This window comes from Lagenorhynchus albirostris, chromosome 17, assembly GCF_949774975.1.
Source record: "Lagenorhynchus albirostris chromosome 17, mLagAlb1.1, whole genome shotgun sequence".
In the NCBI taxonomy this organism is placed as follows: Eukaryota; Metazoa; Chordata; class Mammalia; order Artiodactyla; family Delphinidae; genus Lagenorhynchus; species Lagenorhynchus albirostris.
Window position 1 is genome coordinate 81,367,653 of NC_083111.1, and position 24,934 is coordinate 81,392,586.

At 62.2% G+C, this 24,934-nt stretch overlaps 2 protein-coding genes and 1 long non-coding RNA gene across 8 annotated transcripts; 1 reads left to right on the forward strand and 2 right to left on the reverse strand.

Moving 5' to 3' along the window:
- Positions 1-972: 972 nt before the first annotated feature.
- On the reverse strand, positions 973-13,275 carry PUF60 (poly(U) binding splicing factor 60). Of its 6 annotated transcripts, none has more exons than XM_060128422.1 (12): positions 13,131-13,275; positions 8,598-8,702; positions 6,284-6,379; positions 6,080-6,169; positions 5,159-5,209; positions 2,973-3,134; positions 2,808-2,900; positions 2,448-2,661; positions 2,179-2,369; positions 1,917-2,052; positions 1,486-1,721; positions 973-1,399 (listed from the first exon to the last, which is right to left on the reverse strand). In XM_060128422.1, exons 1-12 carry the CDS (start codon positions 13,152-13,154, stop codon positions 1,100-1,102), a joined length of 1,698 nt encoding a protein of 565 aa, XP_059984405.1. In that variant the 5' UTR covers positions 13,155-13,275; the 3' UTR covers positions 973-1,099. The 6 variants fall into 6 exon arrangements, with proteins under 6 accessions (XP_059984405.1, XP_059984406.1, XP_059984407.1 ...); XM_060128423.1 differs by having other exon boundaries at positions 8,598-8,699; positions 13,131-13,169; XM_060128424.1 differs by lacking the exon at positions 5,159-5,209 and having other exon boundaries at positions 13,131-13,274.
- Positions 6,080-8,481, forward strand: LOC132508322 (uncharacterized). Its single transcript, XR_009536524.1, has 3 exons — positions 6,080-6,704; positions 7,310-7,529; positions 7,937-8,481. It is a non-coding gene; the product is annotated as an uncharacterized LOC132508322 (long non-coding RNA).
- Positions 13,276-16,788: 3,513 nt separating the features above from the next.
- On the reverse strand, positions 16,789-24,311 carry NRBP2 (nuclear receptor binding protein 2). The gene is given in 19 exon segments (XM_060128419.1): positions 16,789-18,575; positions 18,578-18,674; positions 18,760-18,820; positions 18,928-18,991; positions 19,081-19,134; positions 20,078-20,213; positions 20,296-20,346; positions 20,465-20,567; positions 20,684-20,816; positions 21,876-21,971; positions 22,068-22,123; positions 22,195-22,278; positions 22,351-22,374; positions 22,524-22,618; positions 22,713-22,753; positions 22,903-22,992; positions 23,090-23,191; positions 23,260-23,382; positions 23,878-24,311. Coding segments are annotated over 19 exon segments (1,704 nt in total). The 5' UTR covers positions 24,001-24,311; the 3' UTR covers positions 16,789-18,404.
- Between the last annotated feature and the right edge of the window lie 623 nt (positions 24,312-24,934).

Consider the following 24,934-nt stretch of genomic DNA (forward strand, 5'->3'; position numbering starts at 1 on the left):
GGCCCGGGCGGGGGAGGTGCCGGGGGCGGCCCGGGGCGGCGGCGGCGGCGGCGGCGGCGGCGGCGGCAGCAGGGCGGCGGCGGCGGCGGCGCTGGGCCCGGCCCGCGCTCGGGACGCTCGGACCACGGCGGCCTGGGCGGGGGGCGCGGCCCGGCCGACGCTCAGACTCTCAGGAGGCGGCGGCGGCCCCGCATCCCGCCAGGCCCACTTGACCCGGCCCGTCCGCTCGCCCGCCGCTGTGCCGCAGCCGGAACCGCCGCCACTACCCGCCGGACTGCCCCGCCGACAACCGCCGGCAGCCGCGCAGCCCGCCGGGAAGCCGAGGCCCGCCCTCGCCGCCCCTCGCCGCCCCGAACTGCAACCCCCACAAGGCCTCGCGGCGCCGGTGCGTCCGAAGACCCGTAGCGGCACCGCGCACGGCCTGTCGGGAAGCTCGGTTCCCTCCCCCTGGCGCAAGGCATGGTGGGAACTGAAGTCCGTTCAAAGCCTGAGCTCCCGCACGCCAGCGCCCCAACCGTTCCCGGGACCGAGGCTTCCTGCCGCCCCTCCCGCCCGCTGGGCCCCCTCCCCGGGCTTGGCCTCAAGACCCCACGATCCTGCCCGCCGCCCCTCTTACAGGGACGTGGGCTCCCGGAGGGTAGGGCGCCGGGCCAAGGCGGCGCTCATTTGCCTGACAGACTAAACGTGTCCCGGGACTTCAGGGGCTCTGGGCCAGCCTTCTCGCAGCACTTCCTGCGCAGGTGACAGTGGAGCCCCACAGAGCAGGAAAGCCACCCCCACGTTCCTCCGCGGCCCCATGCGGGTACCAAGTAACCAAGCAGCCCCCGCTGACCCCGGCGAATGCCCTCCTCCCGGCGCTGAGGTCTCGGCCGCCAAGGCCCAGTGCCTCCGCACGGCCCGGGTGCTTGCCCTGAGCCGCGCCCGCGCCCCAACGGGACCCAATAAGCACAAGACCACTGTCAGACAGGAACGTTCAGGGCCAGCAGCATCTGCACCTTTATCCACAGGCTGGGCGGCTGGGCCCGAGATACCACCGAATCTCTCTATAAAACCCGGAGGAAACAAGGAGAAAGTGCAAGTCCAGGGAATGGGTCTAAGGTCACGCGGAGAGGTCACTGTTATCAAAACGCTCCTGGTCATACACTTCAGCCACCACCTTGCGGCCAGCAAACCAGCGCCCGTTGAGGGCCTGGATGGCCTTGTGAGTCTCAGAGGCTACGGAAAACTCCACAAAAATCTTGACAATGATCTCTGCATCCTCCTCCTCGCCCTGCTTCTCCTGGTAGATGATCACACGGTTGACAGCACCAAACTTGCCACACTCCTCGGTCACCTCCCCCTCCAGGTCGTCATCGATGTCCTTGGGGTCCACCATGTTGCGCAGAACCATCACTGTGGACTGTGGGGGGGGGGACAGCTGAGAGCTGTGGCTGGCGGCACCACCCCGCCCCACCCCACCCCGCCCCACCGGCCCCGGCTGCCCACCTCCTGCTTGCGGAGGAGCTTCTGCATCACCATGTGGCGGGCGCTGCTGCCAGAGATGCTCATGTGCTCCTGCTCACTCAGCATCTCTGGTCTCTCGGACTCAGGGAACAGCTCCTCCTCCTCCTTCTCTTTCTTGGGCTCCAGGAGACCGAGTGTCGGAGGGCTGGCCAGGATGGGGTTCACCACTCCCACAGAGGGGATGGTGACCGGAATGGGAGGCCGGGCCGGGGTCACACCTGCAGCAAACCCACCAGGTCCAGCAGTCACTCCCCCCGCCTCCACCATTCCCAGGAAGGAGCACAGCACCGCTGAGCATGGCTGAACTGCCCGGGGCACAGGGGACTAAGGAAGCTCATTAAGGGCAGCTGAAGGCATCAAGCCCAGAGGAGGGGGCAGGGGAAGGAGGGAAACCTCGACCCACCCAGGCTCACCTGTGATAACTCCCGGGGCCTGGGCAGCCATGACAGCCTGGGGTAGAGCCCCCAGGGGCTGGGCCAGGGTCAGGGCAGGGGACACCAGTCCAGGTGTGGCTAGAGTACCCAGTACCGCTGCTCCAGCCACTGCTTCCTGCAACCAAGGCCACTGTGCTTAGTCCCCGGTCTGGCCGCCTCCACTCAAGACCAAAGAGCCAGTCCGCACAGGATCGGGGCCTGGTGCCCACCACCAAGCCCACACAATCCCACCTGCCCTTACCTGAGCCGTAATCTTGGCTGTGGCTGCAGCTGCGGCCACAGCAGCAGCAGGCGGGAGGCCTCCAGGTGTGGCAGGTGTAAGCAGGGGCATAGGGGGGGTGACAGCCTTGCCCACCCGCAAGTACTGGCCACCCAGGTCAAAAAGGTTCATGGAAGACACGGCATCCTGGGACGACTGGGCCTTCTCATATTCTGCAGAGCAGGAGTGGCAGTGAGCGCCGGCCACCGTGTCGGGTGGGCTTCACCGCCACCCCGCCTCCCCAAGCTCACCGATGAAGCCATAGCCCTTGTGCTTGCCAGTCGTGGGGTCCCGAGCCAGTGTGCAAGATTTGATCTTGCCGAAGGCCTCAAACACACTCTTGATGTCGTCGTCCGAGAGGTCCTGGTGCACAGAAGCCACGTAGATGCGGTTGAAGGCTCGCGCCTCCTCGGCCAGCTGGTCTATGATGGGCTGGGCCTGCCCTATGTTGCTGGGTCTGCCCACCTGGGGGAGAGGCAGGGATGAAGAGTGCCCAGTCAGCCTAGGCCGGGTCGCTGCAGGCTCCTGGAGGGGCTGCTCTGCATCTCGGGGGGACTGAACACCGCACACCCGTGCCACGTGCTGACCCCGAGGTCCACCCCCGGCCTCACCTTGATGTTCCTGCCTCCCAGCATCACGGAGTTCATCTGCTCCAAGGCCAGCTGGGCGGCCTCTGGGACCTCGTACTCCACAAATGCAAAGCCCTGGACGCAGGAACACGCTGTTAGGCCTGGAGAGCCCGGGGGTGGGGCGAGGCAGGGAAGATGGAACCTCACCTTGTGCTTCATGGTGACGGAGTCCCAGGACATGTCAATGCTCTTGATGGGTCCAAAGGGGGCAAAGGCCTGGCGAATGGTGTCCTCCCCCAGCTCGTAGTAGATGGAGCCCACGTAGACCCGGCACATGATGGCTAGTGCCCGCTGTCGCTGAGCTGCCATCTGGAGCAGGACACAAGGGGAGAGAGAGCCACTGGCTTGTGAGGGGGTGGTGGGAGGCTGGGCAGCCCATTCCCCTCCTGGCCCACCCACCCAGCTCCGCTTGGGGAGGGCTCCCCACACGGCAGCGTGGTACAGGCTCAGCCCCTGCAGTCAGGGTGGTGGGGGTCGGCAGGACCCCACCCCCAGGAAGGAAAGGCAGGCCTGGAGGCAGGAAACGAACGCACCCCGGCCCACCCAGGTCCCGGGCAGACTGACAGCGAAGCTGACAGGTGGTCGCAAGGCAGGGCCGCAAGCCCTCCAGTTTGGGGCCGGGCACCCAGGTGGGCTGAGAGGTCCTCCCAGGGTCCTGGCCGTGCACTCCGACAGAGAGGGAAGGGAGAGCCGCCAGGCTGCAGGGACCCACTGGTGTGGAGGCGAGAGAGGGGACAGAAGACAGGGCAGCTACCGCCCAGAAGAGACCCCGGGGAGGAGGGGAGGAGCCCAGACAGGGGCTCCCTGGAGAGAAGACGAACAGCAGCCGCTCGCGCAGGGCCCCAGAGCCTGCACCCTCACAAAAAAGGGCTGCTACTCCCCGGGAACATCAAGAGGTGGCAGAGCCGCCAAAAGGAGAAGCCCCTGGGCTCTGCTTGGGCAGACACACCGCCTCTATGCTGGGGCGAGCATGGCAGTTGTGCCGAGGGACCTCCCCATTCCCTCAAGGAGACAGTTCCCACCCTGCCACCTCACATATGACATGCCTGGTAGGGAGGGTCCTAGAGCCACACGCCATGGGCCACTGGGAGGAGCTGGGCCCAGGGAGGAGACCACAGGCCCAGGGCAGGCAAAGGAGACGGGGCCCTGGCTCTAGCCCCTCAACAGGGGAGCCCCACACCCTCACGAGGTTCCCCATAACCAGAGGCCAGCTTCTTTTAGATACATCAATTGGCCTAGAACAGGCCGGGCCCCCCGTCCCTCAAAAAGGGGCCTACAAATAAGGTCCACATCTCCCCCGGACTAGAACTCCCCCCACAAATGGGACTCCCCTCCTCAAACTATACTCTCAACAAACAGGCCTCAGGCTCCCTGCTGAGACCAAGGACCCCCCCAAAAGTACAATTATGTCCCCTCTCGCACCAGGCGCCCCAGACATAAGACCAGCTGCCCCTCAGGTCAAAGTTCTCCAAGGTAGGAGCTCGTCTCCTCTTCAGTGTGGCCCCCACAGCAGGCATGCCAGAAGCCCCCCCGACCTGTCCCCACAGACACACGCTTCCTAGAGAGGACACAGGGACCGCCCGGTCCTCGAGGTCAGGACTACGACTCCCCTGCGAGAGCGGCACGCCCAGGGGCGACCCCCAGAGAAGGCCACGTTTCCCCCTCGGACTCCCCAGAGGGGCCTGGCCTCCTCCTCAGCCTGCCTCTGGGGGATGGAGGGGCTTCTCCTTCCCAGACTCCTGCTGATAGCAGCCAGGGCTGTGGCCGCCGCCTCTGCCTGTCCCCTGGCCGCGTGGCCTCCGCCCCTTGCTGACAGCCAGGCCCGAGGCCCAGTCCTCGTGCTTCCCTCTCTCATTTGCTTGGGTCCCCCCAGCCCCCCACCCCATCCATCCGTCCTCCCTCCAGGGTTTGATGGGGCCATGAGTTAAGACCCTTCTCTCCTCGGGGGCCTGACCCCAAGCCAGGAGCCCGAGCAGCCTGGAGACCGGCGGAGCTGGAGGCCCGGCGGTGCACCCCGTGTGTGCAGGCGGCATGGGTGCAGGCGGGCCTGGCGTGGGCGGCTACCCTCCTGGCCGGCTGCCCTCCGCAGTTACCTGGCCGGTTAGTTTTAAGGCGGGCCCTCAGAGCAGATGTAGGCCTCCCCAGGGGCGGTCCCGGGGTGGGTGCCCCCCACACCACTGGCCCCGCCACGCCTGGCGCTCTGTTGCGCTTGTCCCGAGCTGGCGGGCAGGGCCGGCTACGGGGAGCAAGGTCCCCAGCACGCGGGCCGCACTGCCCCCCTCTAGCCCTGACTAAGGACATGAGCCCCGGAAGAAGTGAGCATGTCTATTGACCGATTGCAAAGGTGAGAGAGGATCTCCAAAGCCCATTGTCACTGCTGCCATCTGAAAGACAGTAAAGACAGAGTTCAGTCTGTTGGAGCCGAGCAGTCTCCGCTCTCGTCACACCTCACGCAGACAGCGGCAAGGCCCGGAGTCCCCGCCCTGCCAGGAGGCCCGCCTGCCTTCCCACACTGCCGGCCAAGAGGCCAGCTGCCGGCACCTGCCCAGGGGGGCCTCAGAGCCCCAGGTGCCCCGCCCCGCAGCCTGGCTGGCGGGGCAGAAGGAAGGGGGAAGGAGGAGAAGGAGGAGAAGGAGGAGGGGGAGGAGGAGGAGGGAGGGGGAGGGAAGGGGGAGGGGAGGAACGGATGGAGCACAGTGAAGAGCCAGGGCATCTCCTGGCAGCGTGAACATCTGAGGGGGAGGGGGGCAGGGGGCGGTGGGGGGGGGGCTCGAGGCCCAGGCACCTGTCAGCCTCACCCTGTCCTCTTCCCCAGAGCCGAGGCAGCCTTTGGCCACAGGCCTAGAGCAGGGCCCCGTGGAGGCGTCCCCAGCCTGTCCTCTCAGTCCTGGGCCCCAAGCCGAGGACTGAACTCCCTGCAGGGGGGCCCGACTGCTCTTATCCGAGGCCATGGGGGTGGGGAGGAACATTCCTAGGGGCTGCAACACCAGCCATGCCGCCTGGGGGCACACGGGCTCAGGGCCACAGTCTGAAGTCCAAGAAGAGGAGCCGATTCGGGAGGGGCGGTGGGGCGCAGAGGAGGGTTGGGGGGGGCGTGGGTCAGGCTGGGCCACTCGTGCCCCAGGGAGGAACCCGGGCGTCCCAAGGAGTCCTTGAGAAACCGAGCAGCACGACACCTTGCGGGGACAGCCGCAGGCACAAGAGGAGGAAGAGAAGGCAGAGGAGGCGGTGGAGGGGCGGGGAGGGCAGCTCACCTGCAGGTTCGTGAGCTGCTGCTGCTGGTGGGCGATGGTCTGCTTCACCAGCACGCTCTTGATGCTCTGCTCCATGGCGTACTTCTTGGCCTGCGAGAGAAGGTGTTGAGGAGCACTGGGGGGCCTGGCCTGCGGGGAGATGGGCCTTCCCCCGCCAGCGGCTTCCCCCTGCCGCAGCGCCCCGGGCAGGACACACGCTCTCACCTTCTGGAGGGCCTCTTGCTGCTCAGGCGTCAGGGGAGGCAGTCCCAGCTTTGCGGCTGTGCTCTGCCCGTTCTCCATCTTGATGGAGTCTGTCCCCTGGTGATGGGGAGCAGGGAAGGCATTAAGGACAAGTTCAAGACCTCCCTCACACGGCCCCAGGAGCCCACCCCACCTCCTTCCCCGACAACCGCACGTGGCCTGCAGCTCAGCCCGCTCCCAGGGGCAGACACGTCCTCACACAGACTGTCTCCCACCTAGCCTGGACGTGGGTCTGCCCACCTGACACCCCTATGCCTGTCCCAGGCCGGTCTCCTCCAGGATCCACCGGGAGGACACACACCGAGGCAGACAGACACCTTGGGGGCCCTTGGCCAACCCAGAGCAGCTGCAGGACCCAGGCTTGCAGGAGTCACCCAGACAGGTACAAGTAGTGAGAGGGCCCAGCCCTCGTGGCATGCCTGACCCCAGAACCCCCGTCCCATGCTGCACAAGAGAGCCAGCCTCAGCTGTCCTCTAAGACAAGGGGAGGGGGCCAGGGCTCGCTGGAGGTCCTGGGACTCCTCACTCCCGGACCGCCTGGCACCCACACTTCCTCATGGCCCCAGCCACGGCCACAGACTCGGCTTCCCTGCTCGGGACGAGATCCAGGGGCCACTCAAAGAGCAAGTATGGGCAAGGGCTCCCTCCCAGCACAGCTCCAGGCGGTAACCCATCCCTGCACACTGTGCACACCGCCCGGAGAGCCCGGAGTTGTTCTCCCAGACCACGGCAGCCCCAAGGAGGGCTCCAACCCACCTCCACCAAACTCCTCCCTGGGCTGTGCATAGGCACCCTGGCAAGAGAGGCCAGAAGCAGGCCAGCCACAGGGGGACAGAAGTGGACACCCACCAGCACCCTAGGCGAGCACAGGGAGGAGGAGACGCTTTGGTGGCGGTGGCGGTGTCCCAGCCTGCTGCAGACCACAGTGGATGCTACTAGGACTGTTTACATGCCCTCTACCAAAACTCATTTCTAAGCTGTTTGCAGGGGGAAGAAAACAGTTGTGTAAGCTGGAAGAGAAGCACGGCCACCAGACCCAGAAGAGCACGTGTGTCGGGAGTTAGAACACACCTGCCTATCCACCAGTTACTGGGTGGCCAGCAAGCGCTCCAGAGCGGGTATCTGCAGCACCCAGCATGAAGCCTCGGGAGGGACAGCAGAGAAGAGAGGCAGGTCGCCAGCACAGGAGTGACGAGCAAGGACAGAGGTACAAAGGGGGCAGGAAGGGGCTGGATGACCCAAACCCCAAGAACCACCATCCTGACCAGCTGGAGTGTGGGGTTTCCAGCACAGGGTCAAAGGGCAGGAAGCCCTGGAAGCCCCTCCCCTGGCGACCCAGTCTGGCCCCTGCGAGGCTGTCCTTCCCGCTGGCTCCAGGCCCAGTTCTCCTTAGTGCGAGAGAGGCCCGAGAGCCTGGGGCTATGACTCCAGAGCAGGCTGTCACCATGGTAACCAATGCTACCCCCTTTCAGCCCCTTAGAAACTTTTCAATCTCCTCTTTGTCTTGATAAACAAAAAGGCCTTCTACCAGCCAATGGCTGGCTAGACAGCCAGCCAGGGTCGGGGAGGGCTGGCTAGAGGGGCCCACCAGCTTCAGCCCCCGTAACTTCCTAGGGTCCAGGCTGCGTGCCATGGCCCTCCCCCCAGCGTGCTGGGGGCCCAGCCGAACAGCCCCCCAACACTCTGGACGCAGGCGCTGCCGTGGAGAAGCGTGAAGAACCTTCTTACCCGGCTCCCCCTCCCACACTCCCACCGGCTCTGCGACCAGAACTGGCCAAGATCTCCCACGCCTACCCTGAAGCCCTGCCCCGAGGCCGCCAGACTTGGACTTTGACTTACACACGGTTCTGCTTTCACGTTTTACTTAAGTCAGAGATCTGAAGTGAAACTGTATCTCTGGCTCTTAGCAATACCCTGCACATTCGGGAACAACACGTTTGCCCTTCTGTATGACACCGACGTGAAGGGCTCCCACCGGCTGAGGTTCACACCCCACCTGACCACAGCCACCATCTGCCTGGTGTCTGAAGACACATGAGGCTTCAACCCACCACAGAAGCAGGGAGGACGCCAAGTAGAGGCAGGGAGGAGGCGGCTACAGCCAGGCTGGAGGCTGGGTGGCGAGCGAGAGGGCAGGACAGAGAAGAGTCCCTCGGGCTCCTCCCGCCCCACCCCCTGCCAGGTCTCTCTGGGCCCAGGGACGCGAAGGCAGGCGGGCGGGCGGGCGGGCGGGCGGGCAGGCGGGCCTGAGGGCGAGGATGCTTAAGGTCAGTACCTGTGAAGGTTTCCATTTGTCTCCCGCTGCCGCCACTGCCGCCGCCGCCGCCGCCGCCGCCGCCGCCGCCGGCTCGGACCCCCCTCCTTGCTGGCCATTGACCTGCTGCAGGCAGGAAGGAGATGATGTGACGGACGTCCACAAGACCCAGCCACCCAGGCCCTCTCTCGTCTTTCCTGGTTAAGAGCTGAGCTCCGCACGGACCAGGAAGGGAGGCCGGCAGGGGCCCAGGAAGGAGCCAGCTGTGACATGGCCCCTGGACACTCCTGACACTGCCTCCCTGCACCTCACCCTGCCCACTCCTCCAGCACACCTGCAGCTGCCCAGAGCCCAGCACAAGGGGCTGGCCTGGCAGAAACCAGAGCAAATCTGTGGCAGCCCCGAGCTGGCAACGAGTCCCCAGAAAGAGACAGGGTAGAGAGCTGAGCTATGCTTCTGCCCCAGCCCAACAGAAGGCAGGAGTGGGTCGAGAGCTGCCCTCTGGCCACACAGCTGAGGTCCTAAAGATCACTTCCTTTCCTACTGGTAGGCTGGGCCAGGCCGGGCAGGACAAGATGACAAGGAGCGCAGATGGCCGTCTCCCTCCTGAGGCAGACAGAGGCACCTCTTCAGCACCCTGTCCACATGCCTGGGCCAGCCCACAGCTCAGCGTCAGCCCCAATGCCTTCAACAGTCTCTGGCCAAAAAGCCCCTGGGGCAGGTCCCAGGCCCCTCCTGAAGACAGCTCCGAGGAGGGCTGCCCTCTGAGTGGCAGGGCCGGGCAGGGTGTCTGCATGTATAAGCCTCCCTCCCCCAGCAAACTGTCCAGGGCTGTCTAACTCAGGGCAGATGAGAGCTTGGCCATGCCTAGAGGGGCCGAGAAGCACTGCCATGCAGAGCCAGCCCAATGGAAGGAGAAGCTGCCGACCCGGCTTAGAAGGGTGGCAGGCCAAGGGCAGGAGGTGGGCAACATCACAGGGGAGAGGGTCTTAGTGGAGGCGCCCTGAGACTTCCCCACCTTCTCAGATGCCACACAGCAGGAACCCGCTCCCAGATCAAGGACGAGACCCACAGGTATCTTGAACACAGGCGACAGCCATGCCCACCCTCAAGGGTCCGTGCACAAACAAAGCCAAAGGCTGGGCCAACGTGGCCAGAGCATGTCTCAGGAGTTCCAGCCTCAAAGGAGAGACAGCAGCACAAACCTGACTGCACTGGAGACGTGGCCAGCGGGCACAGAAGCTGTGGCCGACCCAGCCTTGCTGCCTCCCTGGAACCCCTCTGAACTCGGCACCACTGCTGCTTAGAAACTGTGCCCCAGAGACAGACAAAGGAAAGGGGGGACCTGCTGACACAGGTCCCACCCAGTGGGCACATGGCATCTGGGGACAGGGTTAGAGTCTGGCTTTGCCCCAAGTTCCCTGGCAGCCCCCAGAACACACCCAGAGCAGAGGCTGCCTCTTAAGAAGACCCGCAGCAAGAGATCACTTCAGGTCTGGGGATACGATCCAACCTTTAGACCCCTGCGAACAGAGTCAGCTTGAGGGCACACTTATAAACCACTCCCCCAAATTACTGTAACAGCCAACAAAGGAACCAGGACAGTGCTGAGATCAGAACCCAGCTCAGAAGAGACTTCCCAGGAAAATTCAGTTCACCAAGAACTCTAGGAAGGACATCCTACCTCCTACCTATTCATGGCAGAAACAAAGTTTCCAGTCCCACTGAGCCTAGGGTTCTGTTCTAAGCAGATGCTAAGAGAGCTTAAAGGAAACTGTCATTTATCATTACAGCTAGCCCTATGCTGTCATCCTCTGGCAATGAAGGAAGCATGCCCTGCAGTCACAAAGCCCCCCACCCCGCCCCCCACCAGGCAGCAGTGCCTTGAGGGGTGCGAATCCCCCTCTGGCACGTGTGTGTGTATGGTGGGGTGGGGTGCAGTGCTGCCCCATGATTCTGGGCCCCAAACCCCAGCACTGTCAATGATCAACAGCCCAGAGCAAAAGGATTATTTCTACTAGAAGAAAAGGAAAGTTACGTAATTACTTAACATCTCCAGGCTTCAGGCCCATCAGGCCTGTCTCCTGGGGCCGGCAGGAAGATTCAGTGAGTGGCTCCACACAAAGTGCTTAAGGCAATCCATGTGCACGTGGCAAGCAATCCATAGGTTTCAAGGGTTATTAGTACTATCACAGCACCCAGAGTCAAGTGGCCACAGCAGGGCCACTGCAGGACACTGCCTTCCTTCCGTTCAGTCCCCTTGACACGGTGCCATGCTGTCCACTGCATGGCCAGGCTCTGTGCAGGGCACTGCAGATGCAGCAAAACAAGACAAGAGGCATGGCAACCAGCACCTACGTGAGATCATTTCTGTAGTTAACAAGTGCTAAGAAGAACATCAAGCACAGGGTGGGAAGAGCGGGACTACGGGGCACGCTGGGCCCCAGCACGCAGGGAAGGCCTCTCTGGGAACTGACATGCAGGCTGGGACCCACAGAAAGAGCAAAAAAGCAACTGTGCCCCTGGGGAGGGGGGAGGGTCCCAGTGCTCCTGCCAGATGGAACCCAAGGATGATGGTCCCAAGTGGGAGTGAGTCCAAGTGTCAGAGGAAGGGGCTACGGCCCGTTTCTGCAGCCGCCAGGTGGAAGGCACACCCACGTCAGAAGAGGCGCTTCTGTATCTTCCTGGGTCCTTCCTCAAGAGATCACGTGCCATTCCACTCCACCTCCCACAAGAGCTGAAGCCACAGCTTTGGACAGCAAACCAGCACTGCTCAGCATGCATGGACCGGAAGACAGAGACCAAGCTCTCAATATGCCCCAAAAGGACTGCAGAGAAACAGGTAACCCTTCTAGAAACCTATCCATTCAAAAGGTAGGAAAAGGAATGTGTTGGACCACAAGCTGGACTTCACTCCCACAAGCTGATGAGGTAAGCCTGGGCCTCTACAGTTTACATACACCTATTAGCATACACGTATTAACCTCTTGAAAGGAGTCAGACGGTCAGTGAAGACCCTTATTGAAAACCCCAGCTTACAGGGTTTAGACTCAGTGCCCCTATCCACCTCTACTATGACACCACCTGTGTCTGGCCCTGTGCCACAGCAGAGCTCAGTCCCCCCGAGCAAGGCTGAGGCATGGTGTTGACGCAGGTCTGTGGACACCTGGGGACGTGACTCTCACTGGCCTCTCCTGCTCCTACACCTTCCCAGTTTTGGTGGCCTCCAAGCCTCCACCTTCACCTCTTTTCTAACGTCTCTCTCACAAAGGTAGTTGCTCTCGTGGCTTCAACAGGAAGCGGCTCATGGCAGAAAGAAGACAGTGAAGTTAGCTAGGCCTGACAGTCACACACTGGGCCCCCCTCATAGCCTGGGGCCTCTCTCTCACTGGGGGTCAGTTTCTTCCCCAGTGCAACAGGTTCGGCCCCCTCTCTGGGCATCAGCCCCCAGCTGAGAGCATGGCCAAGGCAGTCTAAGTACACCCCCTGACCCTGAGATATCTCCCCTATCAGTCCAGCCTCCATCTACCTGCAAATGCTGCCTTCTTAGACACACCTCACCACATCAGTCTGAGTACAGGTCGGGGGAGAGTGGCAGGTAAAGAAAGGGATGTACCGTGTGAAGGGTCCCAGAGGGGAGTCAGTCGCACAAGCCTGAGAGGAAGAAGAGTGAAAGGAGATTTCACCACGGAAGTGCTGTGTGAGGAGGGGTTGTCCATCTATGCTAACTGCTCCATGTGGCTGAAGGATGAGACCACTAAGCAGGGCAGGAGGGGTTCCTTCCTCTATGTGCCCGCACCCCCCTAGCACTTCACGCACCCTGGGTGGGAACTGGTCTCCAGTGCCCACCAGACCCCGGAAAAGGGCAAGACTGCCTCTGGTTCCCCACTGTTCCCTCAAGTCCTCGCACAGCGCTTGGGACAATGTGATCGCTCAGGAAACATGCAATGAGAGACCACGTCTTCCCTTCCTGAGTGGGGCTAGCAGGACGGAGTCCCTGTTGGCTGGAAACCTCTTCCCCGCTGAGCATCAGCGAAGAGCAAATTCACAGCTGTGTACGCAAGAAGCCAAGGCCTCCCTCCTCACCAGGCCCGATCGCTTCCTACAGACCCCCGCACGCCCAATGGCCCCTTTCACACTAGCGGGAGGAGAAACGCCACGGTTCCCAGGAGCCCCGCCTTCAAGTCGGGGACACAGGCGCACCCCGTCGACAGAAGGGGACGACCGCCGCCGGGGCCCGACCGGCCTCACCGCGAAGGGACCCGCCTCGGGGCGCGGCACGGCCCCCAACTGCGTCCCGGGTCCCCACCGTGCCAGGCCCTCCCGCGCCGGCCCCCGGAAGCTGCAATCTGCGGGCCGGAAGCTGCGGCCGCAGGCCGGCCCCCGCCTCGCGCCCGCCCCGCCCCCGCCTCGCGCGACCAAAGGACGCGGGAGCTCGCGCGGGGCCCCGGAGCGATCGCCACATCCCCAGGGGACCCTCGGCGCCCTGGCCGGGCCGACAACCCGCTCCCGGCCATCTGAGCGGCGGCCCGCGGTCACGGGGTGCTCACTTACTAGAGCTATGGTCGCCGTCGCCATCTTGCGCCCGTCGCGGCCGCCGCGCGCGCGCCGCACGCTTCGGCTCCTCCCGCGGTCTCGCGCGATCTGGGTGCCGGCGGAGAAACTCTCAAGAGGACGGAACTCTCGCGATTAAGGCCTTTTCCCCCCCGGCGACGTGGAAGGAAAAAGGAGCGCGCTTCCGGTGAGGGGAGAAACAGTTAACGCTCCGGGAGGGGCGGGTAGAAGGGGCGGGGCCAGGGGGTGTCGGGGGCGCGCGCGCTGCCGCCCGGCCTCCGCTCGCCGCCAGCCCCGCCCTCCGCCGGCCTCCGTGCGTCCCAGTCCCACCCCTCGCTTCGTCCCGTGCCGCCCTCCGGCCTCTGCTCGGTTTTCTGCCTGCTTTGCAGGAAAACCCGAGGCAGGTCACAGACGGCCCGATCCTCTCCAGGGCTGCGGTTAAAAGCAGTGACAAAGAATCGCTGTATTTCGGACTCAGATTTCGAGATGCGTCTTTGCATCATAATATCTCCGAATGCGCCTACCAATGCATGGTGTGCTGTCACCTAATGGTCGCATTTTCTCTTTCCTACTGATCCATAAAACAGTGCATCTTTCGCACTGATGGCGTCGTAGAGTCACTGACATACAGTCGGTAGAAGTGCAACCCAAGAGACAGGCTTCTGAACCAATCCCGTGGGAAGGGTATGCACTCAGAGTCCCCTTAGTTCTGAACTGTTTTTTAAAGGCTCCAGGTGTCCATCCCTGGTGTTGAACTGCCCTGGACGTTTGCTGCATGCCCACCCAGTCCCAAGACCCTCATTCCGTGAGGCTCAGGCCCTGAAGTTGTCAGCTTAGCAACTTCAGCCTGCCTGAGGCAGCAAGGTGTCTTCCCCAACTAGGCAGGTCTCTTCTCCATCCTGGGAGAGTTTGACATGAAATACAGACACCCCTGGTTAAACCCAACAATATTTGCCTCATCTCCCTTCCCTCTAAAATGATAGGAAAAGGATTTTTATAAAGGAAGCAACCCATGAAGACAAAGGGGTGGAATGTTGTGGAGCTGAAGAAAGGTGGACAGCGGCAGCTGCTTTCGCATCTTGGAGGTCGGGGTCCAGGAGATCGTTCACGCAAGTGCGACTGTGAAAAGGAAGAGACTCCAGGGCTCAGCCCCTACCGGCAGTGGCTGGGAGGTGAGCTCCAGCAGAGGCGCTCTCGGTTGGGTTGGCCATCGGGGGCAGGGTCCTGTTCTGAAAGTGGGGGAATACGTGAGATTCCCGCCTTTCTGCCACCTCCACCCCTGGCTCCGAGTCCGGCCCCAAGCATGTGGCACCCACAATCCTCAGAGAGAAGAGCTCATCTCTGCAGTAGCTCCCAACACAGAAGAAAAGCCTGGCAGTTGGGAGGTGGTCAGGAGAATGGCCTGGCTCCATCCTTGATCTCAAAGCTCACCAGGCAATAGGCCCCAGCCACTAAGATTAAATGCAACTGGGCAACCCAGGATCACCAGACAGCTGAGGGAGAGGAAAAAACAAAAAAGCAAAAGGAAGAGGGACTCAGAAGGAACACAGCCAATAAAGCGAGCAGAAGAAGGAGGAAAAAAGGAAAGCTAAAACCGTATCCTCAAAGATATTAGAGAGGCTGTTGCGTCTGAAAACATGAACAAGAGGCTGGAAAGAAAGAACATTCAGCAAACGAGAAAGAGCACTTATAAATGGAAAGCATGAGAGGAAAACGAACAGTTAAACAGAAAGGTTGAAAGATAAAGCTGTAATTTTCCAGAATGTATGACAACAAAACCATATAGCTGGAAAGCAGACAATGGAGCCATTGTCACACTTGTCGGCGCTCCCCAGTGCTAGAGCTGGCCGGGCGCCTTAGAGGCCTCCACAACAGAGGGGGTGGATAAAGGGGGGGATCGGCTGGGACTTGCCACCTCCATTGTGGGGGGCAAAAGCACCACCCCCTGCTGGCAGCTTCCCCTGTGAAAATCTGGCATTGCTGCTTTCAGAGTGCTTGTGTGCTGGGCACTGTTCTCGTTACTTTTCACAGTTAACTTGTGCGATCTCACAACCACCCCATGAAGTGTGGACCATTATTATCCCCATCTTTACTGGTGAGAGAGTGGAGTCACAGACCACTGTCACACAGCAGGAAGCAGCAGAATGGCTCCAGAGCCTATGCCCTTAACCAGCACATATTGTACCTGTCAAAAAACAAGTCCAACATCTAAGTAAGCATTCCAGAAAAGGAGAGGGGAGAAATCACCACAAAAGCAAAGAAAGCTTCCTAGAACTGAAGGGTTGGGATCTCTGGACAATAGATGAAAGAGGTCATAAACAACAAGGTCCAGGGACTTCCCTGGTGGCACAGTGGGTAAGGCTCTGCGCTCCCAATGCAGGGGGCCCAGGTTCGATCCCTGGTCAGGGAGCTAGAGCCCGCATGCATGCTGCAACTAAGAGTTCGCATGCCACAAGTAAGGAGCCCTCGAGCTGCAGCTAACACCGGGTGCAACCAAATAAATGAATGAATAAATATTTAAAAAACAAAACAACAAGGTCCTACTGTATAGCACAGAGAACTATATTCAATATACTTGATAAACCGTAATGGAAATTGCTGTACAGCAGGAATTAACACAACATTGTAAATCAACTATGCTTCAATTAAAAATTAAAATAAAAGAAAGAGCAGGTCTACATCAGGACACGTCGTTGAGAATTTCCAAAGTACTTGGGTAAAGAGAAGAACCAGAGAGAGAGAGAGAATAAATCACAAAGGGTCAGAACTCAGACAGGCATGGGAGTTCTTGGGACTGGAAGAAAATGACAGTCCTGGCAAGAAGTAATCTTCCACCAGCCCAACACTGTCCCTAGCTGCACGAACAAGCAGATGAGAGAGTAGTGAGGGCAAACAGGAACGACTCCGTGACCCTGCACGCATCCTCGCTCAGGATGTTCCTCCTCAAACAGAGGGTGAATGAAGGAAGAAGAAAGCATGGGTTCCAGAGACAAGAGGAGGGAGGTGCTGGTGAAGGCGCAGCCCATGCTGACAGCTGGGTCACAAACCCAAGAACAAGTAGCCTGGGGCAGAGAGTGGGCAGGCTGGGGGCTCCAGGAAAAGATGACGCAGCAGCCAGCTATGCAACAAATCTGAAGACTGAGAGTAGGTTCGCACTTCTGCGGGAGAATCTAGGGAGCAATTAATGAGACGTGTAGAAAACTAAGCCCCCCAAAAGGCAATGATTAACTCCAGGGGAAACAAAAAGTTGTGCAAGAAAGCAAATATAATCCTAGGACACCTTGTTCTGTGCTGAGACCTGTGGGAATGAAGCGGTAATACTACCCATCACGCTGGGATGACGCTGGGTCAGGGGGTTGAGGCCAGTGACCCCCTTCCCCCCAGAGGACACCGGCAGGTGACATGTGATGTTAAAAACCAATAAAAACACAGTAAAAGCATGTGTGCGATTTTGTGAAACATGCATTTTAAATGCCTGAAGAAACAGCTAAGAGAGTTGAATTTGGAAAGGGTCAGGGTTAGAGACAGTATTTATTATTTATTTATTATTGGCCTAAGAAAATTCCACTTTTAAAATAATGTGTATATAACTTCGAAAAGATAAAAGTTAAAATGAAAACATCAACATAGGCATTGAACGAAGCAATGATAGTATTGATCCTTTTGAGTTCAGTTTAATCACTGGTACAATCTGTTATGCATTGGACACTCAAACTGTTTTAAGATGACGCAGAATCAGACAGCATCAGCGTTTCCAACTAGATGTGTAAGTTATTTTAGAATGTAATTTTAAATTGAAAGGTGTGAGAACTTGAATAATTTTGTAAGGAGTATTGGAATGTTTAAGATAACTTGAGATTCACCGTATTGGTGCATTTATTTCATTTGATACATCTTGGTAAGGTGTTTTGGTTTAGGGTTTTGGCTAGGGTGATGTGGTAGGTGGGATAATGACACCCGCCCCCTGCCCCTTGCAAAGATGTCAGTGTCCCAACCCCCAGAACCTGTGAATATTACTTTACTTGGTGAAAGGTATTTTGCACATGTGATTAAGATTAAGGACCTTGAGATGAGGAGATCATCCTGGATTATCCGGGCGGACTCAACCTAGCCACACGAAACCTTCCTGGTGCAGAAAACCAGACACACAGTTTCATGAGACAGACTCCACCCGATGTTGCCGACTTTGAAGACAGAGGACGGGGCCGTGAGCCAATGGAGGTGGCTGCCTCTAGAAGCTAAGAGTGGCCTTCAGTTTACAGCAGGCAAAGAAGTGGGGACCTCGGCCCCATCACTGCGAGGAAATGAATCCCTGCCCTGTGCCCAGCGCACCTGGCAACCTGAAGGAGCAGGAAATGGGTTCTGCCCTAGAACCTCCAGAAAGACACGCAGTCTTCCTAACACCTTGATTTTGGTCTGGTGGGATCTGTCCCAGACTTCTGAGCTACAGAACTATCTAAGTGGGCTGGTTTCAGCCACTGAGTTCGTGGTAAACCCTGACAGCAGCAACAGAGAACTAACACGGTGGTGAGCTTTTCTTGTTTGACATTTGAAATGCTTAGAAACCCGAATGTGCTCAGTTTATACATGCACTTTAAAATCTTTAAGAGTGATCAACTACATCTGAAAATGAAGGGAGGTGGTCCAAGTGAATGGAAGCTAGGGTTATGGATGGTAGGGGTGGGGGAGACAGGGAGCTGGGCTGGTAGCCTTAGGACCCAGGAAGGCAGCTGCCTGCCACAGGCGGAGGTAAGAGAGGTAGCAGGAGGAGTGGTGAGCTTGGGAGGAGCACGGGGGGTGCCTGACCCTGACCACTCGAGACCAGGGAACAAGGACAGAAAATAGCCCTTTGGAGGGTCTGCACTGGCCGGGGGGTGGGGTGTGAGAGCCACATGGAGCTGCAGGGCCGTGGCCCTGCCCAGTGCCCAGCACCACGCCTGACACCTGCAGGTGCTTTACCATGGGCTTAAGGCGGCGATTCCGGTTCCTCGTGTGGCTCTGCGGTAGCAACTTGGAATGGAGCGCTTCCCTGGGCACACATCTGTCCAGGGCCGACCCCCACCCCTCAGCCCCCCAGCACTGTGCCGCGTTTCCCTGCAGGGCAGCCTCTCGTGACCAGACGGCGTCGGGGGTGGAAATGAAGGGTACGGGAGGGATGCTGAGTTGTGGAAGCTGGCCGATGGGGGCATCCTGATCCTAAGGACATGTGGGGCTAACCAGCCCCCCAGCCCCAGCCCTGGCTCCCTCACCCCTGACGGGCCTGCCCCACCACCCTCAGCCCCACTGCAGGGTTGCTGGGAGCTGTGGAAGGGGGAGGTTCCTCACTAGCAGGCACACAGGCAGAGGGGGCCCCTGGTCCCCCACCCAGACGCCGGGGGCCAATGCCGAGCTTCCCCACGGGAGCCACCAGGTCTGGTTCCGGGGAGCTGGGGAGCTGGGGAGCTGGGGAGCTGGAGCGCTGAGGTGGGATCAAGGTCACGGCTGAGCTCCGCGGTACTTGAGGAAGGTGCTGTCCAGGAAGGCGGCCAGCTTCGGCCGATCGTCCTGCAGGGCAGGAGGGAGGCATGGGCGATGGTGGGGCGCGGCCCACCCTGCGGCCCTCCCAGGCTGGCCGTACCCGGCTGCGCACCTCACCTCGTGGACGAAGCCATAGTGCACCAGCTCGGCGGCCAGGTCCTGGGCACTGTCGGCTGCAGCAGGGGCGTGAGGACCGGGCGTGAGGCCGCAGCGCCGCCCGCCGTGCCCGCCCCCCCCACCCCCGCCCCGCCACCGCCCAGGGTCCCGCCGGGCGGCCTACTTGGGAGCAGGTCGTAGGTGAGCTGCCGGTGCAGCCTGTCCTCCAGCACCAGGAGCAGAGTGAGCTGGGGAGGCGGGAGGGCAAGGTGGGCTCGGGAGTCGGCCCCGCCCCTCCCGCGCTCCCGCGCCTCTGTGGGTGGCGCCCCCCCCTCACATGCCAGCGCGCCTGGTCCTCGCTTCTCTCCAGGTTACACTGCATCTGGATCACCTGGGGGAAGGGGGAGGCCAAGGTCACCCACGAAGGCTGGAACTCAGCAACTGGGCAGCAAGAGCAGATGCTGTGTCAAAGGGGCCCAGACACAAAGGGGTCGTAAAGACCGGAAATGAGGAGGGTCTCCAAGGGGAGCCTAGGAAGCACATCTCACTGCTAGGAGCCTGGCGAGTTGAGGGAAACTTCCAGAGTAGATATTGAAGCTGGGTACCGAAGGATGAATAGGAGTTTTCACAGGTGAGGAGAACACCTGAAGAAAGAGCGAGCTGTGGGAAGGGGGTGGGGGAGGAGCGAGGTGCGCAGGGATATGACAGCAGAAGCACAGGATGCCAGCAACACCAAGCCTCAGAGTGCCGGGCCAGGGGCGGGGGCGGGGGCGTGCGCTGAGGACCCCCAGCTGTGGCTATTAGAACACGAATTCTGGCTGGAAAGCCGGGGGAAGGCGGCCAGGCTGGGGGTTGGTGCAGCAGGCCAGTGGGGAACAGAGGGGGCCCAGATCAGGGAGGTAACCATGGAGACACACCCAAGGCCAAAGCCAGAGGCTCTGGAGCCCAGTGGGTGTGGACAAGGAAAGGGAGAGGGTGGCCGGGGAGGCCCCTGGCCAGGGGGGAGCCTAGCAGGAGGAGGGGACGGGGGAAACACAGGGCCTGGGGGCCTTGGCAGAAACACCAGGTCACAGATGTCAGCGAATCAGCAAGCCAAGGAGGTGGGATCCGAGAGGCAGCGTGTATGGGACAGGGGCCTGCAGGGGTCTTCCCCTGGAGCCTCTGGGAAAGGGGGTATCCCAGCTTGTACGACTGCCCCCCAAACCCCACAAAGAGGTCAGCCAGAACCTGGTCTCTCCTGGCAGCCTGGAGGAGAGCCGGGCTGGGGGACTTGAAACCCCTGATACGGGCACCCGTCTGGGCGGTGGGCAGGCCTGTGGAGGCTGGAGTCTCACCTTTCTGGTCTCTGAGTCAAAGGGTTCTGGCGTCGGGGTCTTGGCCTTTGGGACTTCCTCGGGGGGTGGGGCCAGCACACGGGGCAGCCCCAGGGGCCGAGCAGCAGCGAAGTTCATCAGTGGGTAGATCCCATTTCTAGGGACACAGTGCGGGGTGGTGGCAGCTGAGGGCTCAGGCCTGACAGTTACCCACTCCCCAGCCTCACTCCAGCCCTCACCTGACATCCTCCAGGAACTTGTCAAGCTCCAAGCAGGAGACCTCTGAGTACCTGGTATGGGTGTGAGGAGAACATGAGGGTGGCGGTCCTGCGGGGGCGGGGGGCGGGGCAGGGCTGGGGGGGCGTGGCCGGGAGGAGAGGGGAGGCCTCTGGGCTGCAGGCTGCTCACCGCCACTGCAACGGGGGCCGGGGCGGCCGGGGGATCTCTGCCAGGACCGTGTGCGGGTCCGTTGCCTTGGTCTTTTCCTCCACCACGTTCTCAGGCATGAGGTCTGCGGGCGGTGGGAGCACACAGGGCAGTGGGCCCTGAAGCACGAGGTCCTGCGGGGCCTCCTTCTGCATCCCGACCCCAGGCCCTGGCCCACCCCCAGGCTGGCCTGCCCCTCACACTGGTGCTGGATGAAGCAGTGAGCGGCCAGGAGCTTCAGCGAGTGCACCTCAAACAGCACACGGTGGAAGAGGAGGCTGTGAGCGGAGGGCCGGCGGGCAGGGTCCCGGGCCAGGCAGGAGAGGATGAACTCCTGGGGTGTGGAGAAGGGGCTGCAGTCGGTGGAGCCCCTCCACTCTGGCCCCACTGTGTGAGGAGAAGCCTCCCAACCCCGTGGGAGCCTTCATGGAGCAACGTGCAGAGAGTAGAGGAATCCCGTTAGCAGCCAGGCCAGGACCTGATTCTTCCAACAGGACAGTCGAGTCTGCCCCCGGGCCCAGAACTGCCCGTGCTCTACTTCCAGCACCCCTCACAAAAATCGTGCCGGGTTGACACTGTCATCCCCAATTCACAGGTGAAGCCGCGCTGCTCAGGGAGGACCCCAGCCCCGCCTCGCAGCCCTGGGGCTGGGCAGAGTGCTGAAAGATCAGCGCAGGCCCTCGAGGCCAGTGCAGCCTAGCCTGAGCCCGCCTACCTACAGCCTGCCCCTCTTCCGGTTGCCTCAGGTCAGGCCTGATTCCGGAGATGACCTTGAAGTGTCCCTGCCCTGCCCCACATCCGTGCCCTCCACTGGCTCTCGGGTCCATCCTGGCTCCACCTCCTCGTCAGTCCTGTCCAGGCCCCGTCACTTCCCTCCCCCATCCCCAGAGGTCACGCGGTGAAGCCAGACAGTCGCCAGACTCTGGCCAGAGAGGCTGTGGCTGCAGCTTCTGTCCGTCCGCAATCCCTTTGCCGGCTCCCCACCCACCTTGCCCCCAACACAGGCTAGGACCACGTCCTTTCTAACTGGTCTCCTGAAGGCTTACAGGCGGGGATGTGGAACCAGGCAGACCTGGATGCAAACACCGGCTCCACCACTCGCTCTAAAGCCTCTCTGAACCTGTTCCTTTATCTATAAAACGGGCATAAAAATTGTGCCCACACAGGAAGTATCTCTCCGGTCTCTCTGTGCTTAGAGCGTGCCGTCAGAGCCTTCACGTCTGCAACTCAACACGCACGCCCAGTAAGGCCCTCCTTGCGGGGGAGGGGGGGTGGAGGCTCACGCAGCGGGCCTGGCCCAGACCTGCTGCACCTCCAGGCCTGCCCGAAGCACCGCACCGGCCCTCCTTGGAACACTGAGAGCCAGCCGGTAGGGGCAGGGCCAGCTGCTTACCCGCATGTTGGGGTCACTCAGAGAATGCCTGGCGCGAGCGATGGCCTCCTCTGTGACCCGGGTGTCCCCGTTGGCCTGGATCTCCAGCACAGCCATCTGGGGGGCAGGGCAAGGTCAGGCATGGGGAAGGGACAGCACAGGTGGGATGGGGGGAGTTAGCTGGGAGGGGCCCAGAGACCACGGGGTTAGTACCTCCAGCGCACACATCCCAAAAGAGAAGATGTCCACGGCAGTGCCATCGGCAACTTCTGAAAGGGGAGAGCAGATCAGGGCAGGTAAGGCGGATGCCGGGGGTGAGGGGGGACCCCCTCAGACTCACCTCCGTACTCTGGCGGGAAGAAGTGCAGGTTACGAGGTTCCTCCCGCTCAACACGGATGGGGCTTCGAAGATCGTCTGGGAGCGCTGCGGAGAGCGCGCGGGATGAGCAGACCGGGCCTCTCCCCCACGCTCCGTCCCCCCAGGGTCCCCACGCACCATTGGAGAAGATCCGGTGCCACACTGCGCCGGTCACCGCGGGGAGAAAGCAGGCGTCAACGTGATGGGGCAGTGGGCATCGTCCGCCCCGTTCCAGACAGGTCCCCCAGCCCCGCCCCCCGCCCCCGCCCAGCCCCGCCCCCCGCCCCCGCCCAGCCCCGCTCCGCCAGCACCAGAGCCGATCTTGATGAGGCCGTTGTGCTGTATGAAGATGGTGTCGCTGGTCAGGTTCCCGTGGATGATGGGGGGACTGCAGGCGTGCAGAAAGCTGGGGAGGAGGGGAGAGCAGGGGGAGCTGGGTCAGGGGTGCCAGGGGGGCGGGGGCGCCAGGGGCAGGTGCTCGGGCAAGCCCAGGCCCTCACCTGAGCGCCGACAGGATCTGCGTGCACCAGCGCTTCCAGGCCTGGCGGCGGACGGACTCCGTGGGGTGAGCGCAGGAAAGGCAGCTGGGCCTGAGGTGCCCCGGCCCAACCCCGCTCCTGTGCCCAGGGCCGCCCAGCGCACCCCCGACCCCACCCTGGCCCTGACGCTGACCCAGCCCGCTCCCTGTACCCTGGCGTTCATGGCCTTGTGGTTCTTCTTGGTCTTTTTGAGGAACTGCTTGAGGCTGCCCGATGACACGTACTCCGTGATGAAGATGACCTGCGAGGCGGCAGGCTCACGGGCTCCACCAACGGTGGGTGCCCGCGGCCGCCCCACCCACTGGTGCCCCCCTCCCCGTGGTGTGCCCAGGGCTCACCCGTGCTCGGGCCTCCGAGGCGTCCAGCCAGTACTTGTGCAGCTTGACAATGTTGGGGTGGTCCACCAGCGCCAGCTGCTCAAACATGAGCTGGATCTTCTCCTGGGAAGGGGGGGCGGTCACCAGGCTGGGGGGGGCTGGGCGTTGGGGGTGAGGGCAGCAGGCCTTACCTCGTGGGCCGAAAAGGCCTTCCTGTCAGCGAAGTGCAGCTCGTTCCACACCACCTCCACCCCCTCCTCCGTGTCCATGGCCAGGAAGGTGCTCTGGACGCCGGGCATGTTCCCCTGGTTCACCTGGTGGGGGGGCGGGGGGCACGAGTGAGCTGGTGCGTGGGGGAGGAAAAGGGTGCGGGCTAGGTCTCCGCTCACCTCCCTTCCAGCAGCCCGAGTATGTGAGGCAGGCGCTGGCCTGCTCTGGGGGGAAGCTGAGCACCCAGGAGCAGAAGCTTGGTATCCTGGGGCTGTGCTGAGGGGATCCTGGGGCTGTGCTGAGGGGATCTGGGGCATGTTCCGGGTGTTTTTGAGGCTGGTCCCCAGAGCACTAACAGCTGGTCCCAGAGGCATGGGGAGGTGGTCTCGGGAGGAGACTTAGAGAATCGGGGGTTCCTCACCAGGGCGTGGGCGCCAGGCTAAAGGAGTGCAAGGGCCCGTCAAGAAGGGGGCCGCCTGCGCGACGCTTCGGAGAGGTTTCGGGCCTCTGGCTTCCCGAGAGTCCGCACGGCCCCGCGTGGTCTCAAGGGCCCCTCCGCCGGAGGTGGGCGGCGACCCGCCCCTCCCTGCCGTGCCCACCTGCTCCCGCCGCTTCTGCCAGCGGCCGCACGGGCTCTCTTCCAGGATGTCGCTCTCGTCCTCACTCTCGTCCTCCCGCTCCCGCTCCCGGCCCCGCCTCGGCACCGGCTCCGGGGCCGCCATGGCTCGGCGGGTCCAGGCCGCCGCCCTCCGCGCTATCCGCCGCCCAGCGCCGCCGCCGCTCCCCTCCCGTCCTGGCCCCGCGCCCAGACGCCCAGCTGGGAGCGGAGCCGCCGCCGCCACCACCTCGAGTCCCTACTCGGGCTCCGGGAACTGGGAGGCGCGGGCGCGCGGCCGGCCCGGGGGTGGAGCCCGCCTGCCCCACCGGAGCCGCCTCTCCTGGCCGGAGCCCGAGCGGAGATTCCCCGTGGAAGGCAGAGCCCTTGCGGCGCCCAGCGGAGACCCCACCTGTCCCCCGCCCAGGGGCCCAGCGCGTGGGGACCCACCCCGGCCGAGGCCCCGCCCACTATCCCCGCCCACATCCACGAAGGCCCCGCCTCGCGGACCCCGCCCCGTCAGAGGCCCCGCCCGCCCCGTCTAGGGCCCCTCCCGAGGCCCCCTCCCGAGGCCCCCTCCCGGTGGAGCTGCCTGGTCCCCAACAGGCTCCTCCCGGGACTCGCTGCACTCGGCTGCCCCGGCACCAGCTTGAGGCGAGCGGCCCGGGCGCAGGGGTTTCCGTGGCGGCCCGGAGCCGGGTCCGTCGGGGCCTCCCCGGGCGCGCGGAGGCCTGCGCCGACCGGCCCTGCCCAGCTCTGGGAGCCGCTGGTACTTCCTGCACCGGTTCCCCATCACACGCCTGCCACACACATCCTGAAACCCGGCCCAGTCCCCGGGCGCCCACCTTGGGGTGAACCCAGCGTGGAGCGGGCCGGGCGCAGCCCGCTCAGCCCGGGGATCACCGCGAGGGTCTGGGGGAAGGGCAGGAATGCGCGACGGGGAGGCCAGCTCTCCCGGCACGTCCCCCATCCCCTAAGGAACACGTGGGAGGGTCCCCGAAGGAGACAAAACTACGCAAGCAGGTGGACTTTAATTAGTGACCACAGACCTCCCACTGGCC